This window comes from Hemitrygon akajei, chromosome 13 (genome assembly GCF_048418815.1).
Source record: "Hemitrygon akajei chromosome 13, sHemAka1.3, whole genome shotgun sequence".
In the NCBI taxonomy this organism is placed as follows: Eukaryota; Metazoa; Chordata; class Chondrichthyes; order Myliobatiformes; family Dasyatidae; genus Hemitrygon; species Hemitrygon akajei.
Genome location: NC_133136.1, coordinates 43,603,096 through 43,628,350, shown reverse-complemented (window position 1 = coordinate 43,628,350; position 25,255 = coordinate 43,603,096). Strand labels below are relative to the sequence as shown.

The following is a 25,255-nucleotide window of genomic DNA, read 5'->3' as shown; positions in this document are numbered from 1 at the left end:
TAACCAGTGTTAATTTTTAATATACTTCAAATAAATTTTAGCTGATAAAAAGAAACTGCTTCACCTGTTCTAGTTGGGGGAAGTCTGTCTATTGGCAAACATATGGATTCAAGGAAAGGACAACTGGCAAGGGTAAAAGTATTCCTGCTTTTTTCAAATATTTACATTTACAAAGTTCTTTCTATTTTTAAGCTACCTATTTACATTTACAAAGTTCTTTCTATTTTTAAGCTACACAAAATGCTGGAGGAACTCAGCAGATCAGGCAGTATCTACGGAGGGAATTTAACAGTCGATGCATCAGGCCGAGACCCTTCATCACGACACTTTGTATCTTGAGTCTCTATTGTCTATTGATAAAACAACATGGAACACCAGAGAAAGATACAAGAATATAGATGATAGCTTGTTTTATTAACAAAGTAAACAGCATTCGTTTAGACCTGCTAAGTTCCTCCAGCATTTTGTGTGGGTTGCTCAAGATTTCCAGTATCTGCAGATCTCGTGTCTCTATTTTAGTTTGAGTTTTTAGATTTTGTTTTTAAGATTTTGTTTTGCAGCATTTGTAGATCATGGAAAAGTTGATTATTACACATGATAAGTCCCCCGAGCAGATGGTGGTGAGCTGTCACTTTCAGCTGCTGCTGCTCGCCATTCGATCGAAGGTGCAGCCACAGTGTTTTGAGTATACAGACCCAGCAAGAACAACACACGACACTGATCCATCTTGTTGAAAATGCTCCTGTGAGAGGTATTATAAATGTCACAGTAGATTTTGTAGACAGTCACAGAGCAGAACCTGTCATGACACATTCTGAGCTTGCATGCTTACCTTCCCATTCAAGGGGAATATTTCCAAGTTCATATTCAATTTCTTTTGGACTGACTGCTTCTATTATTCTTCTTGAGCGAATCGTCTGTCCTAGGACCAAACACAAAGTATGGTGAATTAGGTTGTAGACCTGGAGGCACAAATAGTTTTGTGGGATTATGATGTAGCGGTAACTGAAACATGGATCAAAAACCAGAACAGGATTTCGCAAATAATCTTCTCGAATGCCATGTACTCAGGAAAGGAAGAAAAGGAAAACAAGTTGGCAGCATGGCAGTACTGATGAAGGAAGCGATCATGGTGCTGGCACATGAGGTTGCTGATGGTAATAAAAAATATTGTCATTTTCAAGTTAAGATAGATAGATAGATAGATAGATACTTTATTCATCCCCATGGGGAAATTCAACTTTTTTCCAATGTCCCATACACTTGTTGTAGCAAAACTAATTACATGCAATACTTAACTCAGTAAAAAATATGATATGCATCTAAATCACTATCTCAAAAAGCATTAATAAAAGCTTTTAAAAAGTTCTTAAGTCCTGGCGGTTGAATTGTAAAGCCTAATGGCATTGGGGAGTATTGACCTCTTCATCCTGTCTGAGGAGCATTGTATCGATAGTAACCTGTCGCTGAAACTGCTTCTCTGTCTCTGGATGGTGCTATGTAGAGGATGTTCAGAGTTATCCATAATTGACCGTAGCCTACTCAGCGCCCTTCGCTCAGCTACCGATGTTAAACTCTCCAGTACTTTGCCCACGACAGAGCCCGCCTTCCTTACCAGCTTATTAAGACGTGAGGCGTCCCTCTTCTTAATGCTTCCTCCCCAACACGCCACCACAAAGAAGAGGGCGCTCTCCACAACTGACCTATAGAACATCTTCAGCATCTCACTACAGACATTGAATGACGCCAACCTTCTTAGGAAGTACAGTCGACTCTGTGCCTTCCTGCACAAGGCATCTGTGTTGGCAGTCCAGTCTAGCTTCTCGTCTAACTGTACTCCCAGATACTTGTAGGTCTTAACCTGCTCCACACATTCTCCATTAATGATTACTGGCTCCATATGAGGCCTAGTTAAGAATAAAAGAGAGCTTTCATGCTACCTCTGAGTTACCAAATAGCAAAATTACAGCAATGTGCAGAAAAGGAAGTGGTGACTTGAGGGAATTTCAGCTTTTCCTGATTTTAAATGGAAGAATGTTAAAGGAAATGCCAAAGAAATTGTGTTCAGAAGAACTTAATAAGGAGGTTCTGGTCCAAGTGAGAAAGAAGGAAATACCTGATCCGGTTCTGGGGAACATGGTATCTCAAGTACAACTGGAAACAGGAACCTCATAAGATTCATATTAATAATGTGGAAGGACTAGTAGCAATTGAAAGAAAAACTTCATAAGGGAGGACGACAAGGCAAATAAAGCCAGGTCATGTATGACAAAAGGAAATTCGGAATATGAAGAAGTTGGAATATAATGTATATGAGATGAATAATTTGAGAGAATTGGGTTGAATATAATGAGGTAATGCACTTAGTGTGGTCAAATTCTGTTGGCACATATTGACTAAATGTGTTGATGTACAATGAGACCTGGGGGGTACTCTCATATTTCCCTGAAAACAGTGACACAGGTGGACAGGGTAATGAAAAAGGTCTAGGAAGGCAAATATTCCAAATGCCATGGCAATTGGGAGTTGGGAGGTCAAGCTGCAATTGTGCATAACATTGGTTTGACTGTGCTAAGAATATTGGGTACATTTCTAGTTGCCACACTACAGGAAGGATGTGATAGCTATAGACAGTAAGAAAAGATGTGCCAGGATTTAATGGGGGATTGTAGTTATAAGGAGAGATTGTAAAGTCTGTGTTCGTTCTTTCTGGAATGTAGGAAGCTGATGGATACCCTTAGATGTTTATAAAATTATGAGAAACCAGAAATAGACAACTTGATGTTTATAGTTTCTTTCCCAGAACAGGGAGTCTAAAATTAGAGTGCACCAGACCATAAGACAGAGGAGCAGAATTAAGCCAACTGGCCCATCAAGTTTGCTCTTGCATTCAATCAAGGCTTATCCTTTTCCTCCCCCCTCAGCTCCACTGCCCGGCCTTATCCCTGTAAACTTTGATACCATGGTCAATCAGGAGCCTTACAAGCTCTGCCTTAAATACACCCAACGACCTGGCCTCCACTGCTGCCTGTGGTAATAAATTCCACAAATTCACCACCCTCTGGCTAAAGAAATTTCTCAGCATCTTTGTTTTAAATGGACATCTCTCTATCTTGAGGCTATGCCCTCTTGTCCTAGACCCCCTCCGCAACGGGAAACATCCTTTTCACATCTACCATGTCTAGCCCTTTCAACATTCGGAAGGTTTCAATGAGATCTGCTCTCATCCTGTAAATTCCAGCGAGTACAGATCCAGAGCTATCAAACGTTCCTCATGTGATAACCCTTTCATTCTTGGAATCATCCTTGTGAACCTCCTCTGAATCCTCTCCAATGCCAGCACATCTTTTCTTAGATGAGGGGCCCAAAACTGTTCATAGTACTCAAGGTGAGGTCTCACCATTGCCTTATAAAGCCTCAGCATTACATCCCTGCTCTTCTATTCTAGACTTCTTGAAGTGAATAATAATATTGCACTTGCCTTCCTCATCACTGACTCTACTCTCAAGTTAACCTTTAGGGAATCCTGCACAAGGACTCCCAAGTCCCTTTGCATCTCAGATTTTTGGATTTCCTCCCCATTTAGAAAATAGTCCACACATTTATTTCTTCTATCAAGGTGCATGACCATGCATTTTCCAACATTGTGTTTAATTTGCCACTTTCTTGCCCATTCTCCCAATCTGTCTAAGTCCTTCTGCAACCTACCTGTTTCCTCAACACTACTTGCCCCCCCACCAATCTTCATATCATCTGCAAATTTCACAACAAAGCCATCTATTCTACCATCTAAACCTTTGATATAGAGCATAAAAAGAAGTGGTCCCAACACCACTAGTCACTGGCAGCCAACCAGAAAAGGATCCTTTTATTCCCACTCATTGCCTCCTACCAATCAGCCAATGCTCTAACCATGCCCATAACTTTCCTGTAATATCATGGGCTCTTAACTTGGTGCCACACATGAGGCTGTTTACCTTGTCAAAGACCTTCTGTAAGTCCAAATATACAACATCCATTATTACATCCCTTTTTGCTATCCTACTTGTAATCTCCTTAAAGTTGTCCAACAGGTTTGTCAGGCAAGAGATTCCCTGAAAGAAACTATGCCAACTTCATCCAATCTTGTCCTGAGTCACCAAGTACTCCATCTTCTCATCCTTAACAATTGACTCCAGCACCTTCCCAACCACTGAGGTCAGGCTAACCGGTCAATAATTTCCTTTCTGCAGCCTTCCTCCTTTCTTAAAGAGTGGAATGACATTTGCAATTTTCCAGTCCTCTGGCACCATGCCAGAGTCCAATGATTTTTGAAAGATCATTACTAAAGCCTCCACAATCTCTGGAGCTACCCCTTTCAGACCCTAGGGTGCAGTTCAGCTGGCCCAGGTGACTTATGTACCCTTAAGTCTTTCAGCCTTTTGAGCACCTTCTCCCTTGTAGTAGTAACTACACTCACTTTTCTTCCCTCACACCCTTCAACATCTGGCACAAAGCTAGTGTCTTCCACAGTGAAGACTGATGCAAAATACTCATTTAGTTCATCTGCCATCTCCTTAGTCCCCACTATTATTTCTCTGGTCTCATTTTCTAGTGTTCCTATATCCATTCTCACCTCTCCATTTCTTTTTACAATACTTGAAAAAGATTTACTATCCACATTGATGCTGTTTGCTAGCTTGCTTTCATATTTCATATTTTCTCTAATGATTATTTTAGCTGCTCTCCACAGGTTTTTAAAAGCTTCTCAATTCTCTGTCTTCTCACTAATTTTTGCTTTGTTGTATGCCCCCTCTTTTGCTTTTACATTAGCTTTGACTTCCCTTGTCAAAGATGTATTGTAATACATCTATCCTGCACCTTCCTCACTTTTACCAGAAACTCATGCCATTGCTGCTCTGCTGTCATCCCCGCCAGCATCGCCTTCCAATTTACTCTGGCCATCTCCTCTCTAATACCAGACACTGCTACATCAAACTTTACTTTCCCCCTATCAAATTTCAAGTTGAACTCAATCATATTGTGATCACTGTCTCCTAAGGGTTCCTTTACCTTAAGCTCCGGTTCATTACATAACCTCCAGTCCAGTACAGCTGATCCCCTAGTAGGCTCAACAACAAACTGCTCTAAAAAGCATCTCGTAGGCATTCAATAAACTCACTCTCTTGAGATCCATTACCAACCTGAGTTTCCCAATCGATGTGCATGTTGCAATCTCCCATGACTATCATAACATTGTCCTTTTGACATGCCTTTTCTACCCCTCTGATACAATGTGCAACCTCGGACATTCAGCTCCCAACTACAACCATCCTTCAGCCACGACTCAGTGATGGCCACATCATATCTGACAATGTAACAGTGCAACAAGATCATCCACCTTATTTCTTTTACTTCATGCATTGAGATATAACACTTTGAGTACTGTATTTGCTACCCTTTTTGATTCTGCATCCCGAATGCACTGATACATACCCTGCTGGCTGAAATTTTGTCCTATCGTTTGCCTGCCGTAGTCTGAATGCACGTTATCTTTGCTTTTTTACCATTCGTCCTATCCTGAATCTCTTCATTTCAGTTCCACCCCCCTGTCAAATTAGTTTAAACCCTCCACAACAGCTCTAACAAACCTGCCCACAAGGATATTGGTCCCTTTTGGGTTCAAGTGCAACACATCACTTTTGAAAAGGTCATACCTCCCCCAGAAGAGATTGAATGATCAAAGAACCTGAAGCCCTGCCCCCACACCAGCTTCTCAGCCATGCATTTATCTGCCAAATCATCCTGTTTCCACCCTCACTGACATGTGGCACAGGCAGTAATCCAGAAATTACTACCCTGGAAGTCCTACTTCTCAACTTCCTACCTAGCTCTTGAAATTATCTTTTCAGGACTCTTTTGCTTCCAATATCATTGGTACCAATATGCACCACGACATTTATCTGCTTTCCCTTTCTTTCCAAAATGCTGTGAACAGGATCCGAGATGTCCCTCACCCTGGCACCAGAGAGGCAGCATACCATTCGGATGGTATGGGAGGTCACCCCCCAGGGCAGTGTTGTTATTATTGAGGGGAATGGCCTCCAACATGCTCCATGCTAACTGCCTATTCACATTTCCATTTCTCCTGATAGTCACCTTGCTATTCGCCTCCTGCAACTTTGGGTGACTACTACCCTATAACTCTAATAAAAACACAAAATGCTGGCAGAACTCAGCAGGCCAGACAGCATCTATGGGAGGAGTTAGTGACGACGTTTCGGGCCGAAAGCCTTCATCAGGAGTGAAGTAACATGGGATGGTCAAGGGGGGATAAGAAGTGAGGGAGGGATGAAGTAGAAGGGTATTTGTCCTGTTAGTCACTGACAGGTTTGAATTCAAACACATTACTACATAGCCCAATGCTGCAACGTAGAAAATTTAATGAGACATCAAATGATTAACTTGTAATGCTCAGATGTTAATCAGTCATTTTACTCTCAGACACTCAAGGTACTATCAACTTACAGTTTATGTTTGGGAAGCTTTAATTATTTCAATCCACATATCTTGTAATTACATTGCATGATTCTTAATTTTCTTTTATTAATTTCCCATGAACAATTTGAAATACTTACTTAAAATGCTTATTTATTCTTCCTTTATTTGAAAATAAATACGAGGAGCATTGTAGGCATATAAACCTTGAGTACATTCTGCCATTTAACAAAACCATGGCTCATCTTCTACCATTTTCCAGCACTATCCTCATATCTCTCAATGCCCCTTAATATCCAGATATATGGCAAACTCATTGTTGAATATATCATTCCGAACCAGCACCATCCTCTGAATGAACAATTTCTGATTTTAGTTCTACATCGTCTAGCCCTGTGATTCCTCATTCTAGATTGCTTAACCAAGAGGAACATATTCCTTATGTCTGCCCTGTTGATCCCTCTAAGAATTTTGTACATTTCAATGAAGTCATGTCTAATTCTAAACTCCAGAGAGCAGAGGCCCAGTCTATACAATCTGTCTTCATATGAGAGGCCCTCACCCCCATTCCGAGAAGCAGTATGGTGAATCTATTCTGTGCTTATTCTATGGCAACTAGGTAGACAAACCAAAATTGTACATAATACTCCATCTATCATTTCACCAATGCACTGCACAATTGCAGTGAGACATTTTTAACTCTTGAATTCAAATCCTTTGGTCATAAAAGCCATCACACTATTTGCTTTCTGCATCTGCACTTTATCAATTAGTGTTATTTGTGCTAGGAAACTCGGGATCCTTTGAACACCAGCATTTCCCAATAAAATAAAACTCTGATAATTCATTTTCCAATTGTTTCTAATTTCAATGATTTGCCAGTGGCTTACCAGGTTATGCTTCCCTTCCCACGCTTCCTTGAAACTCAGCAGGTTCAGTTTCTTGTGCTTTCACTGGAGCACTGGCACTTGTACCATTGTGGTTTTCTTTGTTTACACTGAATGCGCCAGATTAAAATTGAAATGCACCATTTTCTAAGCTTATCATATTATGGTCACTTTTACTAAGGAACTCCTTTCTAAAAAGGCTTTTAATTAAACCTTCCTTGTTGCATGCTATCAGATCTAAAACAGTGTATTCCATCGAAATTTTCTTAATTTACTACTCAAGAAATCAATCTCTTATACATTCCAGGAATTCATCCTCTTCATTGTTTAGTAGTTTGAAGTACTAAATACACAGTAATTTTCTCATTTATACAGTGCACATAACACCACCAACTAGAGGGTTTTAAACAACTCCAACCAACACTACCTGCTTAGCACCATCCAAATTTATTCTAATTCTGTATCAGGATCTGCTGAGCCAAGGTCCTCTCCAAATACCATACCAATGTCACCTTTTTTTTGCCTTTACTTCCTAAATGTCAAATACCCTGCAATATTTATTGTACCTCTCAGATCAGCACACTCTGTTTTGTCTAAGAAAATTTAAATGTCACCCAGTTAAAACTATTTTCAATAACTCATTTGTCCTGTTATAGGTAGAGTATGCATTTACTATAATTATAAGTATCTTTACATTTGGCCTTTTACCATATTTTGAACCCATTTTCTGCTTGACTTACCGGTAGTTTCCATTGCCTACTTAATATGAATGAGAAAGGGTTGAAGTGTCTCCTTATCTTGTGATCTTGCTCCCTTTATGATGCCTTCCTGGGCCTCAGCTATTTAGATGGTCACAAAGCACTTACGTTTTTGTTCTCTGAACAAATTATATTTCAAACTGAAGCAGTTATTGGTGACACCTCTGATATCACATTAGTCTCAATGATCAAGGTCAGAAGAGCATCACAGATATCCTAGCTGATTCCTTGTTGTACGTGTTGCTAGCTGATTCCGCTACAATATTTACCACAGCTCAAGCAACAATTACTCAGAATTCACATTATTGCTTTAGTTGTACAAAATGCAAGGTTTTTTTCCCCTTTCAGCCTACAGTTGCTATTTATAACCTTTGTGCCTGGTCACTATAATTCCTTATGGAAATCACGAGATACAGCATATTGACAAACACAGTTATCAATAGCAGCTTAAAATTCATAGCATCCAGACCTACTTGAATTTCTAATTCAAGTTCAAAGCTCCAGCCTAAAAGACAGGCTCTCTGAGATAAATCTTTAGGCATAATAGACTAAATTTAGTCCAATTATTCATCACTGATATGCATGATCTATATAAATATAAATATTAATTGTAACTACATATAATCAGTGGAAAAAAATGATCTATGGGACTTCACTACAAAAGACCAGTTAATTTAAAATGGAGTACAGAGGAACTTCTGCCAGAGGGTGATGAATCTCTGGAATTCTCTACCCCAGCAGGTGATAGGGGCCAGATCATTGGAAGTACTCAGTGGAAGTAGATAAATATATGATAAACTAAGAAATAGAAATAATTTCATTTCAGAGGATCTGTCCTGGGTCCAGGATGGAAGTTCCATTATGAAGAGAGCACAGCAGTTTGCAAAGATTTGGCATGTTATCCAAAGCTTCTATAGATATATGGTGGAGAGTATTCTGACTGGTCATACCATAGCCTGGTATGGAAGTACCAATGCCCTTTACTGCAAAAGCCTACAATAGTAGTGGATACAGTGCAGTCCATCACGAGTAAAGCTCCCCAACATGGAGTACATCTTCATGCAGCACTGAAGCAGCATCCCATCATGAAGGATTCCCACCATCCAAACTGCACTCTCTTCTCACTGCTGCCATCAGGAAAAAGGTACAAGAGCCTCAGGACCTCCACCGCCTGGTTCAGGAACAGTTACTACCCCTCAACCATCAGGCTTTTGAACCAAAGGGGATAACTTCACTCGCTCCATTGCTGAACTGTTCCCACAGCCTATGCACACACTTTGAAGGACTCATCATCTCATGTTCTCAATAATTATTATCTTTTTTTTTCTTTACCCATTTGCAGTTTGTTGTCTTTTGCACAGGGGTTGTTTGTCCATTTTGTTGGGTGTGGTCTTTAACTGATCCCATCGCGTTTCTTTGTATTTACTGTGAACGCCCACAAGAAAATGAATCTTAAAGTTATATATGATGACACATACTATATGTACTTTGATAATACATTTACTTTGAACTTTTGAATTTAAATAAACGGGTATGGAAATGACATAGAAAAGAAACTGAGGCTAGCAGAGATCTTATTCAATGGGGCAACAGGCTTGAAGGGCTGCTCCTCCTCCCATTTTCTTCCGCTTCATGTGTATTGGTTAAGCCGCACTAAATAAGGACAGATAGTTTTGGAAGATAACCATTCTCCAGCAACTACATAGCAAAGAAAAGGCTCATGAGTGATAAATGAGTTAAGACAGGGGTCAGCAACCTTTTCGCCTCTGTGGCTGGATCGCGTATTAATGAGCGGACAGTGGGCCAGATAAATGCCATAAAAAAACTTGAAATATGGGAATTATCCATTTAAATACATCTAGTTATGTTTTGCCTCAAAGTAATGAATAACACATGCCAGAAAATCATTTGGGCTTAACCAAGCATGCCAACTAGTAATCAAAGAACTCAGTTTAGTTGCAATTCATTTCAAACAAGGCATCTTTTGAATCTATTAAAAGGACACAAAGAATCTTTAAACATAAAACGTATGAACATGAAGCATTGAATGGTGGTAAATTAAGTATAATAAAAAAGAAAATTTTAATGTAAACAGTCGATAAATCAATGTGAAACATGACGCTGTTTGTTGCTTGAAAGCTTCTCAATATTGGGTGTCAGACTTGTTGATGCCAAGAGCAAGACATTATCCAGATGGGCATCAGTCAATCTTGTTCTCAAATGGTTCTTGGTGTGCTTCATTTTTGAAAATAATTGCTCACACAGGTAAGTGCTGCAATACGTTTTGAGACTTCGTAGCTGGCACGGGTATTTCCTTCATTTTCACTGTTTTTCTTGGCAAAAAATGACATTTGTTTTCTGAAACTAGCCTTCATTCGCTCAACTTCATCTTTCCTTACTTGCCCAGTAAACTTGTTAAAATTTCGGCACTCAACGTCTACCTTCCTGCGTTTTGCATTCATTGCCATTGGAATTATTTTCTTCAATTCTATTTTGAAATGTGAGTTATTCAACAAGTATCGTAGCACATGTAAATATCTGGATATTTAGAGTGGATTCCTTATTAAAACACAGTGACGCTGTTTCTGTTTACAAATTTGAACGATCCCATCTGAAAACCTGCGCGTGCACGGAGAGTATCTAATACATATTAATAAGGTAGTCTGCCTTCCCGTCATTTGTATATACCAGTGTTTGGTTTGAAACAAAACGGAACCTGGGGCCAGTGTAACAAGACGCCATGCATGTCCATCAGTGTGGTTGTGTGAAACACTCAGAATAAGGAAAAATCGCTCACGGGCCGGATAAGCATAGTATCCCAATATTTGCTCGCAGGCCAGTCAAAATACCTTCGCGGGCTGCATCTGGCCTACCCCTGATTTAAGACATCCTGAGATTGTGAGGGACACTATATAAACTCAAGTCTCTTTTAAAGCCTTCAAATTAACTATTTTCAAAGTCTTCATTTTAGAAAAATAACCCGTGCTAGTTTGCTCAGACATTTGAAAAGGCTTTTACACTGTATCAGATCAATAGGTTTGCATCAAATCTTCTCCAGACCCTGCAAAGAGTCTGTGCAATCCAAATAGTGTAATAGAGAATGGTAGAACATAAGGAGCAGACTGATGACAGCAAACAATTCATTGCACATTTGAAGAATATACTTAGATGACCAGCTGCACAACCTTAGTGCCTATCAGTAGCTGGTGTACTGTGCTAATTTCACAATAGGTGCCGAGAGTTTTACGGAAGTATTACAGTATAAACTTTTGATAAAACACAAATACATTCTTGCAACTACAGTATATTTTACCTAAATTAAAGTTGATGTAATGTTACAACTTATGCAGTTGGGCAAATGGATCATTGTAATCACTTGTAATTATTGTACTGACAATAATTCTACCACAATAGAAAGCCTTATAAATACACAAGATGCTTTGTAGTAAAGTGCAGATATTTAAAGGAGCGTACTGTTACCACATTCCCATGGCGACAGAGGCACTGCGTATCCATCTCCGTGCACAACAATACATCATTATCAAACGAGCAATAAAAATTCTAACATGGTAAACATAAAAAGCATCTAGATTTTCCTGTTTTATAACACTTAGTCTTGCATGAACTGATACAATGGAAACTATTTTCACTTGCAAGCTTTCCACATCTCTATTGAAAATTTGATCAAAGTGCTGATTCAGGATAATGTTTCTGGACACAGTTCACTTACATATGTATTCTCAACAGCATATCTAAAATGCTCATTCAAACCTCACATGATTAACCGTACATTCGATCCTATAAAGCTCTTCAATCTAATCTATTAAATGAAAATTTAAATACAAAATACCAATTACAGGAGGGAAACATAACTATGCCATGGATCCATGTTATTTCTAAACCAATTTTAGTTTCAATTGAAGCCATTAGACACAAGAAAGTGTTTTCAAGTGACTGGGAAGATCAGGATTTGATACCAGGTTATTGTTGAGCTAGCTAATTTGATTGAGCATCAGGACCCTAGAGTTGGCAGAATTTCCTCTGGGGCAATGAAGAACAGACCAATTAACTAGTAGCGTATATTTCTGTTGTTGATGATTGCCCATATGTAGATATGTTAAGTGGGTATATGTGGTCAAAATTTAGGCCAGGTTTGATGACGCAATCAAGTGGCCTGATACTCATCACTCAGTTATCAACTTAGCACTAGTGATGTGGTCTTTAGTCTCTGCCTATATGCTTCGAGTAGAAGTACAGCCAGGGGATTGGACTTTCCAAAGTGTGGGCGTGGGATGGCACGGTTGAGTGCTCTTGATGGTAGTCTAACATTGGTCAAGTGTGTTAGCTCCTCTGGTTCCACAGGCAACATGTTGGTGGTAACTGATCAGAGACTTCAAGCTGGCTTGGTTGAACTCCCCCGCAATGAAAAGGAAGGCCGCAATGAAAAGGAAGGCATTGGGGTCTGTTTTGTGACTGCTGATCACGTTGCTCAGCTCATCCAGTGCTTGCCTGATGTTGGCCTGAGGTGGATGTATACCATTATCAGGATAATGGCAGAAAATTCTATCGGCAGATAAAATGGATGTCATTTGATGGCTAAATGTTCCAGGTCAAGCAAGCAGGATTGAAACAGAACCACATCTGTGCACTATGATGAGTTAATCAAAAAGCATGCTCTACCTCCTATACCTTTCAAAGACCGACTGTCATGTCACTGCAGAGAATGGTGAAGCCATCCGGTTGGTTGCAGCACTGCATCTGAAATAGCAGAGGTTAGCCATGTTTCCGTGAAGCAAAGTACACAGCAATCCCTGATGTCCTGCTGGCACTGCAATCTTGCTCTGAGGCCTTCAGTTTTATTTTCTGAGATTGTACATTCGGCAGCAGGATCAACACGAGTGGAAGTCTAAATTAAGCCTCTGCGTTTCAATCATACCTGTAAACCAGCCCCTACTTCAGTTTTCTTAAAGGGGAAGTGCACTTGCAATCAGAATCTGCTGTCTGGGTTTCACTGATTCTGAGTATCGACAGATTATTTTTTTTAAGCATCTTGAAATTATGTTGCTTACTGAAGTACCCATGGCTGTGCCTGTGGATTTCAGCTGCAGCGTTCCTAAACAGAAGTATTTGATGCTTCCCATCAGATAGTTTGTTTAAAATACATCTAGAAATCAAGTGAATTACAAATATGTATCAGTACACACAATGTAAAATATTACAGCATAGCTGAAAGATTTGTAAAGATGCCAAAGGCACACAACCATCTAGTGTGAATAAATTAATGATACCTTATGCTCTAATTTGTTTCTATATGTAATACAGTAGTGTCACAATAAAATGAAGCAATGATATATTTTGTAATATTCAATATAGTTATATTCCCCATTTTCTTACTTTTGCCTAAGGTGATAAATGATGTACTGCAGAGAAAATATCAAACACATAATAACCACATTATCCACCATCTTTCTTCCGTGCTGCACAATCATAAAGTACATTCAACAGTGTAGGTATGCTAAATTGCAACCCTAGATTTATTTCACTGAAAAAGAAATGCAAACTAATCACTTGAAAAGGTCAAGATTCTTTACAAAACATATATTAATAATTCTTAGACTTCTCAGTTTAGACCCAAATTTCTCCTTACTGGCCTGGTCAACTCCTGATATCAAGATAAGGTTTTTACAGTTATCCTCTTGTAAAGTACACAAAATGACCCTTTTTTTTTGTTTGTATATCTACATCACAGCTGCTGAGTGGGAAGTGTATGATCCTACCTTCACTGAATATCAATAATTATATATTTATAGATCAAATCATCAAAAGAAAAGATCTCCCAGTGGCCACACATTTTAATTCCACGTCCCATTCCCATTCTGATATGTCTATCCATGGCTCCTCTACTGTCAAAATGAATCCAAACTCAGGTTGGAGGAACAACACCTTATATGTTGTAGCCTTCAACCTGATGGTATGAACATTGACTTCTCTAACTTCCGTTAATGCCCCTCCTCCCCTTCTTACCCCATCCCCGACATATTTAGTTGTTTGCCTGTTCTCCATCTCCCTCTGGTGCTCCCCCCCTCCTTTCTTTCTCCTGAGGCCTCCCATCCCATGATCCTTTCCCTTCTCCAGCTCTGTATCACTTTCGCCAATCACCTTTCCAGCTCTTAGCTTCATCCCACCCCCTCCAGTCTTCTCCTATCATTTCGCATTTCTCCCTCCCCCCTCTACTTTCAAATCTCTTACTATCTTTCCTTTCGGTAAGTCCTGACGAAGGGTCTTGGCCCGAAACGTCGACATCGCTTCTCCCTATAGATGCTGCCTAGCCTGCTGTGTTCTACCAGCATTTTGTGTGTGTTGTTGTTTGAAAAGAAAAGAAGGGTTGTTTTTCTCCTGTCAAGCAGAGAAGTACAATGACCAATTTGTTCATCAGTATCAGCCACTGTTTAATCAATAATTTATCTTTGTTTAATCAGGTATATTTAATATTGTTTCAAACATGGACTCAAGTTCCAAATACCAGAGTTGAGGTGATAGAGAACAGCTTTGACATTAAGGCACCCTTTGACTGAGTGCAGATAAGCCATCCCATTAAGTTTTAAAGCCTAAACCTGGGTAGAAGTTGGAGAGATGTGGATTCCAGTTTTAATCCAATGACTTGAGAACAAAAATTTAGGCTGACAATACTAAGGAATGCTGAATTTTTGTGTACTATAGTATTTCAAAACTTAAGTGGATGTCTTATCTGCATTCCAAGGTGGAAGAGAGAATTCCTATGCCATTAATTTGAAGGTCATGATAGTTATCCATTATGCCCTAGCCAAAATTTGTCTCCAAAACAATGTCATTAAATCAGATTATCATATCATTGTCACGTCATCACATGTGGAAGCTTGCTAGGCATAAATCTGAATGCCATGTCTCTTTCCATTTCGAAGATACTTCCTTAACAGCACAGCACTTCACAAAACTAGACTATTGAAGGCAATTTGATCATTTTACTACACCAACCAAAATGGAATCAACATAGAGACCAAATATGTGATCTTTCTGGCTCTTAAATAGAGCCCTGGAATCAGCAATAAACATCTTGGAAACAGGCCATACAGCCTATCACCTCAATCCATGCACATGAATCCCATTAACTTCTATGTCTAGTCAATCGAAGTGTTCATCTGGACATTAGAAACATAGAAAATAGGTGCAGGAGTAGGCCATTCAGCCCTTTGAGCCTGCACCACCATTCAGTATGATCATGGCTGATCATCCAACTCAGAACCCTGGACCTGCTTTCTCTCCATACCCCCGATCGCTTTTGTCACAAGGGCCATATCTAACTTCCTCTTAAATATAGCCAATGAACCGGCCACAACTGTCTCCTGTGACAGAGAGTTCCACAGATTCACCACTCTCTGTGTGAAGAAGTTTTTCCTCATCTCGGTCCTAAAAGGCTTCCCCTTTAACCTTAAACTGTGACCCCTCGTTCTGGACTTCCCCAACATTGGAAACAATCTTCCTGCATCTAGCCTGTCCAATCCCTTTAGAATTTTATATGTTTCAATAAGATCCCCCCTCAATCTTCTAAATTCCAGTGAGTATAAGCCTAGTCGATCCAGTCTTTCTTCATATGAAAGTCCTGCCATCCCAGGAATCAATCTGGTGAACCTTCTTTGTACTCCTTCTATGGCAAGAATGTCTTTCCTCAGATTAGGGGACCAAAACTGCACACAATACTCTAGGTGCGGTCTCACCAAGGCCTTGTACAACTGCAGTAGAACCTCCCTGCTCCTGTACTCAAATCCTTTTGCTATGAATGCCAACATACCATTTGCCTTTTTCACCGCCTGCTGGACGTGCATGCCCACCTTCAATGACTGGTGTACAATGACACCCAGGTCTTGTTGCACCTCTCCTTTTCCTAATCGGCCACCATTCAGATAATAATGGTTTTTTTAAATTTATCTATCTATCTATCAATCAATTAATTAATGATTAATAATTTATTTAATGCTGTCAACCACTCTGCTTCCACCAGTCTCTGAGGCAGTGCATTCCAAGATCTGGGTGAAAAAGGTTGCCCTCACATCCCTTCTAAATTTCTTAAACCTGACCTAAATCTATGTAGTTTTGTGTGTTGCTTAGTTTTATCTGCCTCTATTTGTCACAGTCTGCCCTATCTCAATCGTACGCCCCCTTCATCTCCTCTGCTCCAGGGAAAACAGACCTCACCTCTTCAATCTCTCCTTATAAATGAAAGTGCCATTCCAGGCAACATCTTGGTGCATCTCCTCTGTGCTCTCTCCAGCACCATCACATCTTTCCTATAGTGTGAATACCTGAGCTTCATAAAGTACCTCAGCCAAGGTCTGACCAATGGGGACACAAGAAAATTCAGGTGCCAAAAATAAGTTGTGGAGAATTTTATAAATCCGTACTTTATGCTACTAATCAGAGGGTGGAGCTTAAGATGATGGTGCCTAACGGTGACTCCTTTGCTTGCATCTTTTTCTTCCCCCTTTTCAGGGTCCTTTTGAAGACCATGACCTGGAGTTACACGCTGACTTTGCTTCTTTGCAAAAATGGGACCTGTTCTCAGGGCTTCGTGACCGGCTGCTTTTCAATATGCCAAGGATGCGGCCTGGAAGACTAGCGCACCTTCAGGGTGCCGGATTTTCGTGGCTCTGGAGGCGGGTGGATTCGAGGCTGGTACTGCCGTCTGATGTGTCATGGGAGTACATGGAAGATTGAAACCAGCGAGCTGCCCGCTGGCTGTGGGACCAGAGACCCGAGTTCTTTGGGCACAGAACTCAGAAAAAGTGACACAGCATACTTTTAACACCATAAGTCAGTGAGTTGTTTTTGGTATGTCTCCCCTCTTGCTGCGAAACGGGGAACACCTCTTTTTCCCCTTATTAGGGAGAGAGAGCATCTGTGGTATGTTGAATTACCGGGTGAATGAGTAGTCTTTGGGTACTGCAAGTCTGTGTCTTTACTGATGCTTTGCTGTACATTTGAGTGCTCGGTGGAGGGTGCAGATGCTTTTTTGCTGGCGGGGGAGGGGTATGTCATCACATTTCTGCTCCTTATGCGTGGGAGGGGGGAGCGGGGGGTGGGTTCTAACATTTAACTGTCATTCATTCTTTGAGACACTCCTCTGTTTTTTGTGAATATTTGCGAAGAAAAAGAATTTCGGGCTGTATATTGTCTACATTTCTCTGACATTATATGTACCTATTGAAACCTAATCAAAAGATAACAAATTCTTTAAAAGACACACATACCAGCATTCATTCCAGAACATGAATGCTTTAGGAATTGCAAATATCAGTCCCTCTCCCTTATTTTAAAGATAATTTATCAGGCCTTCTTACATTCCATTATATTTCCAAAAAAAATTAAGTATCAGTGCTGTATCAAACAAATCAAAGAAATACTGAACTGAAACATTACCAATGTAGTTTTCAATGTTCTAATTTAAGCTCCTCTGCAAGGAAAAAGATGGTAGAGGATATTTGTTCTGCAAATGTAAGGCATAATGACCATTCAAGTTAAACTGTCATTCAACCATACACATGTATACAGCTAAACAAAGCAGCACTTCTCCGGACCAAAGTGCAAATAAAAACAGTACATACTGTTGTACCATTGAACACCTGTAGTTACAATAGTACATATGGTTAAAAAAAAGCTCAAATCCATGAGTGGCAAAGTCTGTAGTAAGTTGATGGCACATGGGTTCTGTCCTGGAGCCATGTTTCTGCAAGAGCAAGCTCGCAGCAGTTTTTCACTGTGTGTTCGTGCAGCTGCAGACAAACGCAATCCAGCTTGTCTCGCACCGAGTGACTACTTAAGACCAACACTGATGGGAGGGGCCAGCCCCGAACCCAGCATAGATTCCAGTGCCTCTGCTCTGTCCCACACTGCCTACAGTACTTCCTCCCCTGGGTGCTGCAACAGGTGACACTGTAGCATGAGGGCCTGGTCTGCACAACAACCGAGGTCACGCAGTTCCCCCGGCAAAGGTCTCGCCAATGGACGGTACTTGCTGTATTCTACATTACCAACATCCAAAACGGCCCTATGATCACAAGAAAAACACCCAAGACAATCATTCTCTTTTTTCACTTTAGTGAACAATTCAAAGATAACTTGTCGGTCAACCTAAAAACATGTTTGAGGGGCTCGGTGAATGAGGAGTAACCTTGGTTCTGGAGAAGTGGCAGAGATGTAATGGTTTCCCACTCATTTCATATATCTACTCCACCAGCCAGAAAAAATATTGCCTTGCTCGACTCCAATCTGAACAGGGCTTAGGTTTGTGGTGGACCTGCTGAAAACTTCTGAGTTACCTCTCAGCAAAAGCAAACAATGATGCTGAAATTCTGCAGGATCTCCGCTGTCTTTGGTTATCCAAGGGAAAAGTGCCATGAAGAAAATTATCTCAAACTTGGCATTAAGCTGTGATCCTCAGTGTCCTAGACACTTTGGTGACATGGATAACCTAGTGGGGAAATACCTTGCTGGCTCTGCAAAATCCTCCAAATCCACATAGCCAATGTCAATATACAAAATGCCTGTGGAACGCAGCAGGCCAGGTAGCGTCCTGACGAAGGGTCTCGGCCCGAAACGTCGACAGTGCTTCTCTCTATGGATGCTGCCTGGCCTGCTGCGTTCCACCAGCATTTTGTGTGTGTTGCTTGAATTTCCAGCATCTGCAGATTTCCTCGTGTTAGCCAACGTTAATGTGCACTTTCAGACTAAAATTCCCAGGATTTTGGCTCTTGGTAAACTCAGCATTCTTTAATGAGCTAGTCAGTCTGTTTCCATGACCAACACCAAATTTCTATAACAAGCCCCATGCTGTGAGCTCCAATACAACACTGACAAGTAAGTCAGTCTGAGAAAAAAAAGCTCAAATTTCCCTGAAAAATGTAACATCTCATTGTTTTATAAAAATTTCTAATCTGTGGCCCAATCAACTTGTAGGAAAAACATCCAAGATTAAACTTAGAACATTGAACTCCTTCAATGAGTATGTGAAAAAAAGCTGGTAGCATTGTATAACTATTAATTGATTGAGCAATTGAGGGCTGTGGGGATTTGGCAGATCGGAGTAGTTGAAGTCTGTGATGGATCAAACATGACCATATTGAGGGTGATGTATCTTTTTCTCTAGCCCATCCTAGAGAAGCCACATTCAGAGTTAATTCATAAGCAAAATTACTACATTTTAGGAGAAACAAGTGGTATGGAGAAGTGGAAGGAAAATGGAGCTGAAGCAGAGGATTGGCTGTGATTTTGATGAGACTGAGTAGGCAAAAAGACTGGTTGCAGCTATATAGGACCCTGGTCAGAGCCCATTTGGAGTACTATGCTCAGTTCTGGTCGCCTCACTACAGGAAGGTTGTGGAAACCGTAGGAGATTTACAAGGATGTTGCCTGGATTGGGGAGCATACCTTATGAGAATAGGTTGAGTGAACTTAGCCTTTTCTCCTTGGAGCAGCGGAGGATGAGAGGTGACCTGATGGAGGTGTATAAAATGATGAGAGGCATCAATTGTGTGGATAGTCAGAGGCTTTTTCCCAGGGCTGAAATGGTTGGCACAAGAGGACACAGGTTTAAGGTGCTGGGGAGTAGGTACAGAGGAGATCTCAGGGTAAGCTTTTTTTTTTAAACGCAGAGTGGTGAGCGCGTGGAATGGACTGCCGGCAACTGCAGATATGATAGGGTCTTTTAAGAGACTTTTGGATAGGTACATGGAGCTTTGAAAAATAGAGGGCTATGGGTAACCCTAGCAATTTCTAAGGTTTAACATGTCCCTACATGTCTAACATGTCCCTACATGTTCAGCACAACTTTGTGGGCCGAAGGGCCTGTACAGTGCTGTAGGTTTTCTATCTTTCTATGTCTTACTCCTAGTGCTGGTGTTCATCCTCATGTCATCCCAAAGCTGCTGTCAGATTTAAGGGATGATGACAAGCAACACTGGAAAATCTGGGTTAATAATCCATTTAAAAAGTACCACCAGCAACAGCTCCTTAGTGTGGCATCTGACCAAAGTTTGTTTCAATCTCTGACATCAAGTTTCAATACACTGTTGACAGATTCCAGAAGCGAGGGTGCATCCACAGAAGCTAATTTTTTAAAAAATTATATGATTACGAATTCATGCAGTAAAAGATACTGGAAGGTTCTACAACTGCATGCCCATCATTTCACAAGTGTCACTATTGTGAAAAGGGTTGCAGAATAAAAAATAATCAAACATGTTTCAGAATCAATCCAATACATTAAGTGTAACATAAAGTACATTTATCTTTCTGAAATAATTTGGCACTGTTATTACTGAGAATATATCTGTAAATATTCATTAAAAGGAAAAAGGCACTTTCAAATTAAGATAGTGCCTCATTTCCATTTAAATGTATAGATCTTTCCAATCAATTATCTCCTCTTTCACTTAGTTAACTGTCAATTTGCATTAGGGGCTTTCAAAATTCAAACCTAATTAATTTCAAGCAACCATATCATTATACAGTATAACCTACATTTGGAGCTTAGTAGTCAACAACAAGGGAGGCAGTAAAATTCAGTCCCCAGGCTTCTGTGATAGATGAACCAACAGCTAAAGTTTTAATTAAGTCCCTCAAACTCAGAACAAAGTAAACTGATACATTGACAATTTGAGGTGACAATCTTATGTGTTACCTTTTACAATGGAGGAAACAAAATGGCTGATTTTTTTGAGATCCCACTAACAGCAAATAAGTTTCCCATCAACTGACATCCTCTTTATAAGTTGCATGGCATCTGTACCTCAAAGTAATTTAAAAACTTTGGCAGTACATCCAAAACGCAGAGCAGATAACCAGAATGGCTGATGAGATTACCAACAAACGCAAAATGCTGGAGGAGCTCGGCAGATCAGGCAGCATCTATGGAGATGAATAAACAGCCAATGTTTTGGACCCCCTCTGCCTCTGTCAGGTCTTTCTAAGTTGACACATCACCTATGCGCCATGGTTGTGCAGCGGTTAGTGTAACACTTTACAGTGCCAGCGATATGAATTCAATTCCCGCTGCCGTCTGTAAGGAGCTTATACATTCTCCTGGTGACTGTGTGGGCTTCTTCTGGGTGCTCTTGTTTTCTCCCACATTCCAAAGTAGTATGGATAAGGGATGGTAAATTATGTGAGACACATATGAAGTAGTTAGAAAGAACCTTTTTCCCCAAGTCAGTGTATCCAAGACCAAAGGACATAGGCTTAAGGTGGGTTAGAGGAGGTTTGGATGAAATCTGAGAAGGTGGTGCAAACAGGGACTTTCATCAAGTATTTTGGATGATCAATTGACTTACCAGGGCATTGTAGGCCACGTCCAAGCGCTGGTAAAAGGGATAAGTTTAGGTAAATCAGCATATACTGGGTAGGTTGAAGGGAGTGTTTCTTTGGCATATTTTTGTACTGTGTGACTCAATAACTCCAATATTTGCTCCCAAATCATCTTTTAAAGCAGACTCAAAAAAATGCTACTGTAAACAGTTGAAATAACTAAGTGTCTTTAACAATATGTTAGGTTACCAGTCTCCATGCTCACCCTCAGTGTTCCCAGGTTTGCATTGTACTTCTAAAATAGATGACAGGTCCACTGGCAGATTAATTACCCACAGACAGCCTTCAACGAGGCAATGTGAAGCAAGAGGTGTCTTCTATGTTGCTCCTGGGTGTGCTGGTGTGTATCAAAATGCTTTGTTTCAAATGTTTTCAGTAATAGTCCTAAAAAGGCTTAAATGACCAGTGACATTTGTAGCACCTTATGTCCTGGACAGCTCTGAAGAGGTGTGGCCAAGAGCACATAATTACCTAGCCATAAATTTTCAAACTCATTTCTGGATTCCCTCAGGATAAATTCAGCTATCAAATGGAGAGGAGTTAAAACACTATGTCAGGTGTTTTATTTCAGTGTTCCCAGTAAATGCAAGCTTCACTGGATTCTGTTCGGAAGGGGTTACTTTCAATTGCAATAAAACTGAAAGTGGTGCTGTTAGTTCAAATGCTTAGGCTTGCAAATTCTAATCTGACCCAGTTAAAGGTAGATACTTAGCAGGGATTAATATATGCAGATCAGCACCAATTGTATTTCACACTTCATAAAATTTAAGTATTGCCCTTTAAGACATGTTCTTAAAGAGAGGATACATGTTGGCAGATTTTTCAAAATATTTTTCAATTGTTTCAGGATGAGCTTAAACCACAATTTCACAGTTATGCTCAAAGGAAAGGTTCATGCTTATTGCTATATACTGAATATTTATTTATTTAGATACAGCACAGAATAGGCCCTTCAAGCCACGCCTCTCTGCAATCCTGGGTTAAAGCCAAATTAATCATGGGACAATTTACAATGACCAATTAACCTACCAACAGGTATCTCTTAGGACTGTGGGAAGAGAAGCTTTTGATTTCAATCAAGAGGAACTGTGTAGCACTTTACTCAAATGTGAATGTTAACAGAAAAAAAGGTCTCCATATTGTGTCTGGTTCATGAGACCACACAAGTCTTAACCTTGGTAGGTAACAGACCCATACACAGTATAGAGTGACATCAAGCAATCTTTCTTGCTGCAGTGCACCATTATGCTTCCCCAAGCTTCCCACTTGATTAGAGATAATCTACAAGATGAATAGGAAAAAGTTTGCTTCAACCTGAGAACTGAAGTTACCTGAAAAATCAGTCATCAAGCTGTTGACTGCAAAAGATGCTTGAACATGCGTGCGGCTGAGCTCCACATCATCGTCAACTCATCCAAAAAAACATACAAGAAACGGGCCTTAGAATTAACAGAAAGACAAAGATCCTTTGCCAACAATGCACCCCAAACACTTTTGCAATCCTCCAACAAAAAAGAATCATGGCAAGATTCTTGAACATTCATTGATGAAGAAATTCATTATTGCATCCAAGCACACAGTCTCTGATATTTCCAAAGAGAAATCAAGACTGGGCACAGAGTTCATGGTCCACAGAACGCTGTGATCCACATCCTCCTGATGAACTTGAGTCATGGGAAGGTAGCAAATGGGCAACATCTCCGTAACTCGGGATCTAATTCCACTCTAATGGCTTTGACCAGCAGCTCATATAATTCACAAACTTAATACCTGACTCACTAAGCATACACTCTATTTTGAGCTTCTTTAGGTGACAACCAGATGCACAGAGGACATGATTCAAAGTGTTTCTCAAAGTCTCCTTGTAAAGATTTAACATTCCAGCGGTCAGGTCGGATCCTCAATACCCCCTAAAATGCAGAAGGAGCATTCAATGGAACCGTCAGGAACCACCACTAAAAGTTCTGTTTATCATCAGAATGAAAAGAGATGCAAAAAAATTATAGCTGCCTCATATTAAATAACAAGGAGAGCTGGCTGGAATCTCACCTGGTTCCTCAACACCAGCTCCATAGCAAAGAAAACCCAGCAGCGTCTCTACTTCCTGCGAAGGCTGAGGAAAGTCCATCTCCCACCCCCACCATCCTCATCACATTCTACAGGGGTTGTACTGAGAGCATCCTGAACAGCTGCATCACTGCCTGGTTCAGAAATAGCACCATCTCAGATCGCAAGACCCTGCAGTGGATAGTGAGGTCAGCTGAGAAGATCATCAGGGTCTCTCTTCCTCCCATTACCAACATTTACACTACACGCTGCATACGCAAAGCAAACAGCATTATGAAGGACCCTACGCACCCCTCATACAAACTCTTCTCCCTCCCTGCCGTCTGGGAAAAGGCACCGAAGCATTCGGGCTCCCATGATCAGACTATCCAACAGTTTCTTCCCCCAAGCCATCAGACTCCTCAATACCCAGAGCCTAGACTGACACCAACTTACTACCCTCTACTGTGCCTATTGTCTTGTTTATTATTTATTGTAATGACTGCACTGTTTTGTGCACTTCATGCAGTCCTGGATAGGTCTGTAGTCTAGTGTAGTTTTTTTTTCTGTGTTGTTTTTACGTAGTTCAGTGTAGTTTTTGTACTGTTTCATGTAGCACCATGGTCCTGAAAAACATTGTCTCATTTTTACTGTGTACTGTACTAGCAGTTATGGTCGAAATGACAATAAAAAGTGACTTGACTTGGTTGTGAGGTACACTACTTTACCAGTATTCTATAGAAAAAAATAACCAATTGGCACATTTCACAATATAGTCTAGAGAAATAATTTAGGTGATAAAACTGAAATCTTGGTGAATTCTACAGCTTAATGAAATTTGTCAATCCCCATTTCTCTAAGAAATATTTTTGAGTCAGTCCCAACTATCACAATTTTTTAAAAAATCTATATTTACAGGAATGCTTCAGGGGATTAGTACAGTAAATATTAAGATTGAGAATAACCCAGAATTATGAAAATGTGCATTACATTGTCCTGAAAAATGAATAATATGATTACTACTGATTGGAATTGAACAATTTACATGTACATGCCAAATAGGTTGAATACATATTAAAAATGGAAACCATTTTGATTCACAAATTGTCATACATTAAACTCAAGCCATTACTCATTTAAATTTACCATCCCAAAAGATTGTACGTTTTTTCTGCACATAGAGAAATTGTTAATTTTTGCCAATTTTTATAAATATTACGTAACTTTAACATAAGCCAAGAATGAAATGTATATGATGGAAATGGCAATCAAAGGTTACTCCCATTGTTATCGCTTTTCAGCAGTGGAATAATAAAGAACAGGTGAGATTATAAAATCAATTTTAAATTTGTTTTATTTCTACAGAATTATGCAACCACTTATATGTTGCAGAAATAGACTGGTACTTTGCAGGTAGATCCAGTATTTTTAACTCCAAAAGAGCCTGTTGAAACATGGCTCAGTATGAAATTCACAGAAGTTCACTTGGCAATAAATAAATTACTATTCTGATCTCATTAAATAATGAAATCCAACCTATAAAAGCAAACAAAATGAGCCACTCTGGAGTGCAATGAAATAGGACATGAATTTCAGATTCAATGCTGAAACGTCACAGTTACTGGTGCACAAGTTACTGTGGAGATCTGGAAGCAGAAATCAAGTTTTAATTTGTAAAATACAATCTCAATC

General features: G+C 40.0%; 1 protein-coding gene across 3 annotated transcripts in view; it reads right to left on the bottom strand.

Annotated features, from left to right (window-relative positions):
- ndufaf2 (NADH:ubiquinone oxidoreductase complex assembly factor 2) overlaps positions 1–25,255 on the bottom strand; it is a 109,917-nt gene that overhangs the window by 35,515 nt on the left and 49,147 nt on the right. Inside the window, exon 2 of one of the 3 annotated variants that reach the window (XM_073064497.1) lies at positions 833–922. The exons of 1 other annotated variant lie outside the window; for it this stretch is intronic. In XM_073064497.1, the coding sequence (XP_072920598.1) occupies positions 833–922 (90 nt within the window). The remainder of the gene's footprint in view (positions 1–832; positions 923–25,255) is intronic. One more of the 3 variants, XM_073064498.1, reaches the window with a different exon arrangement.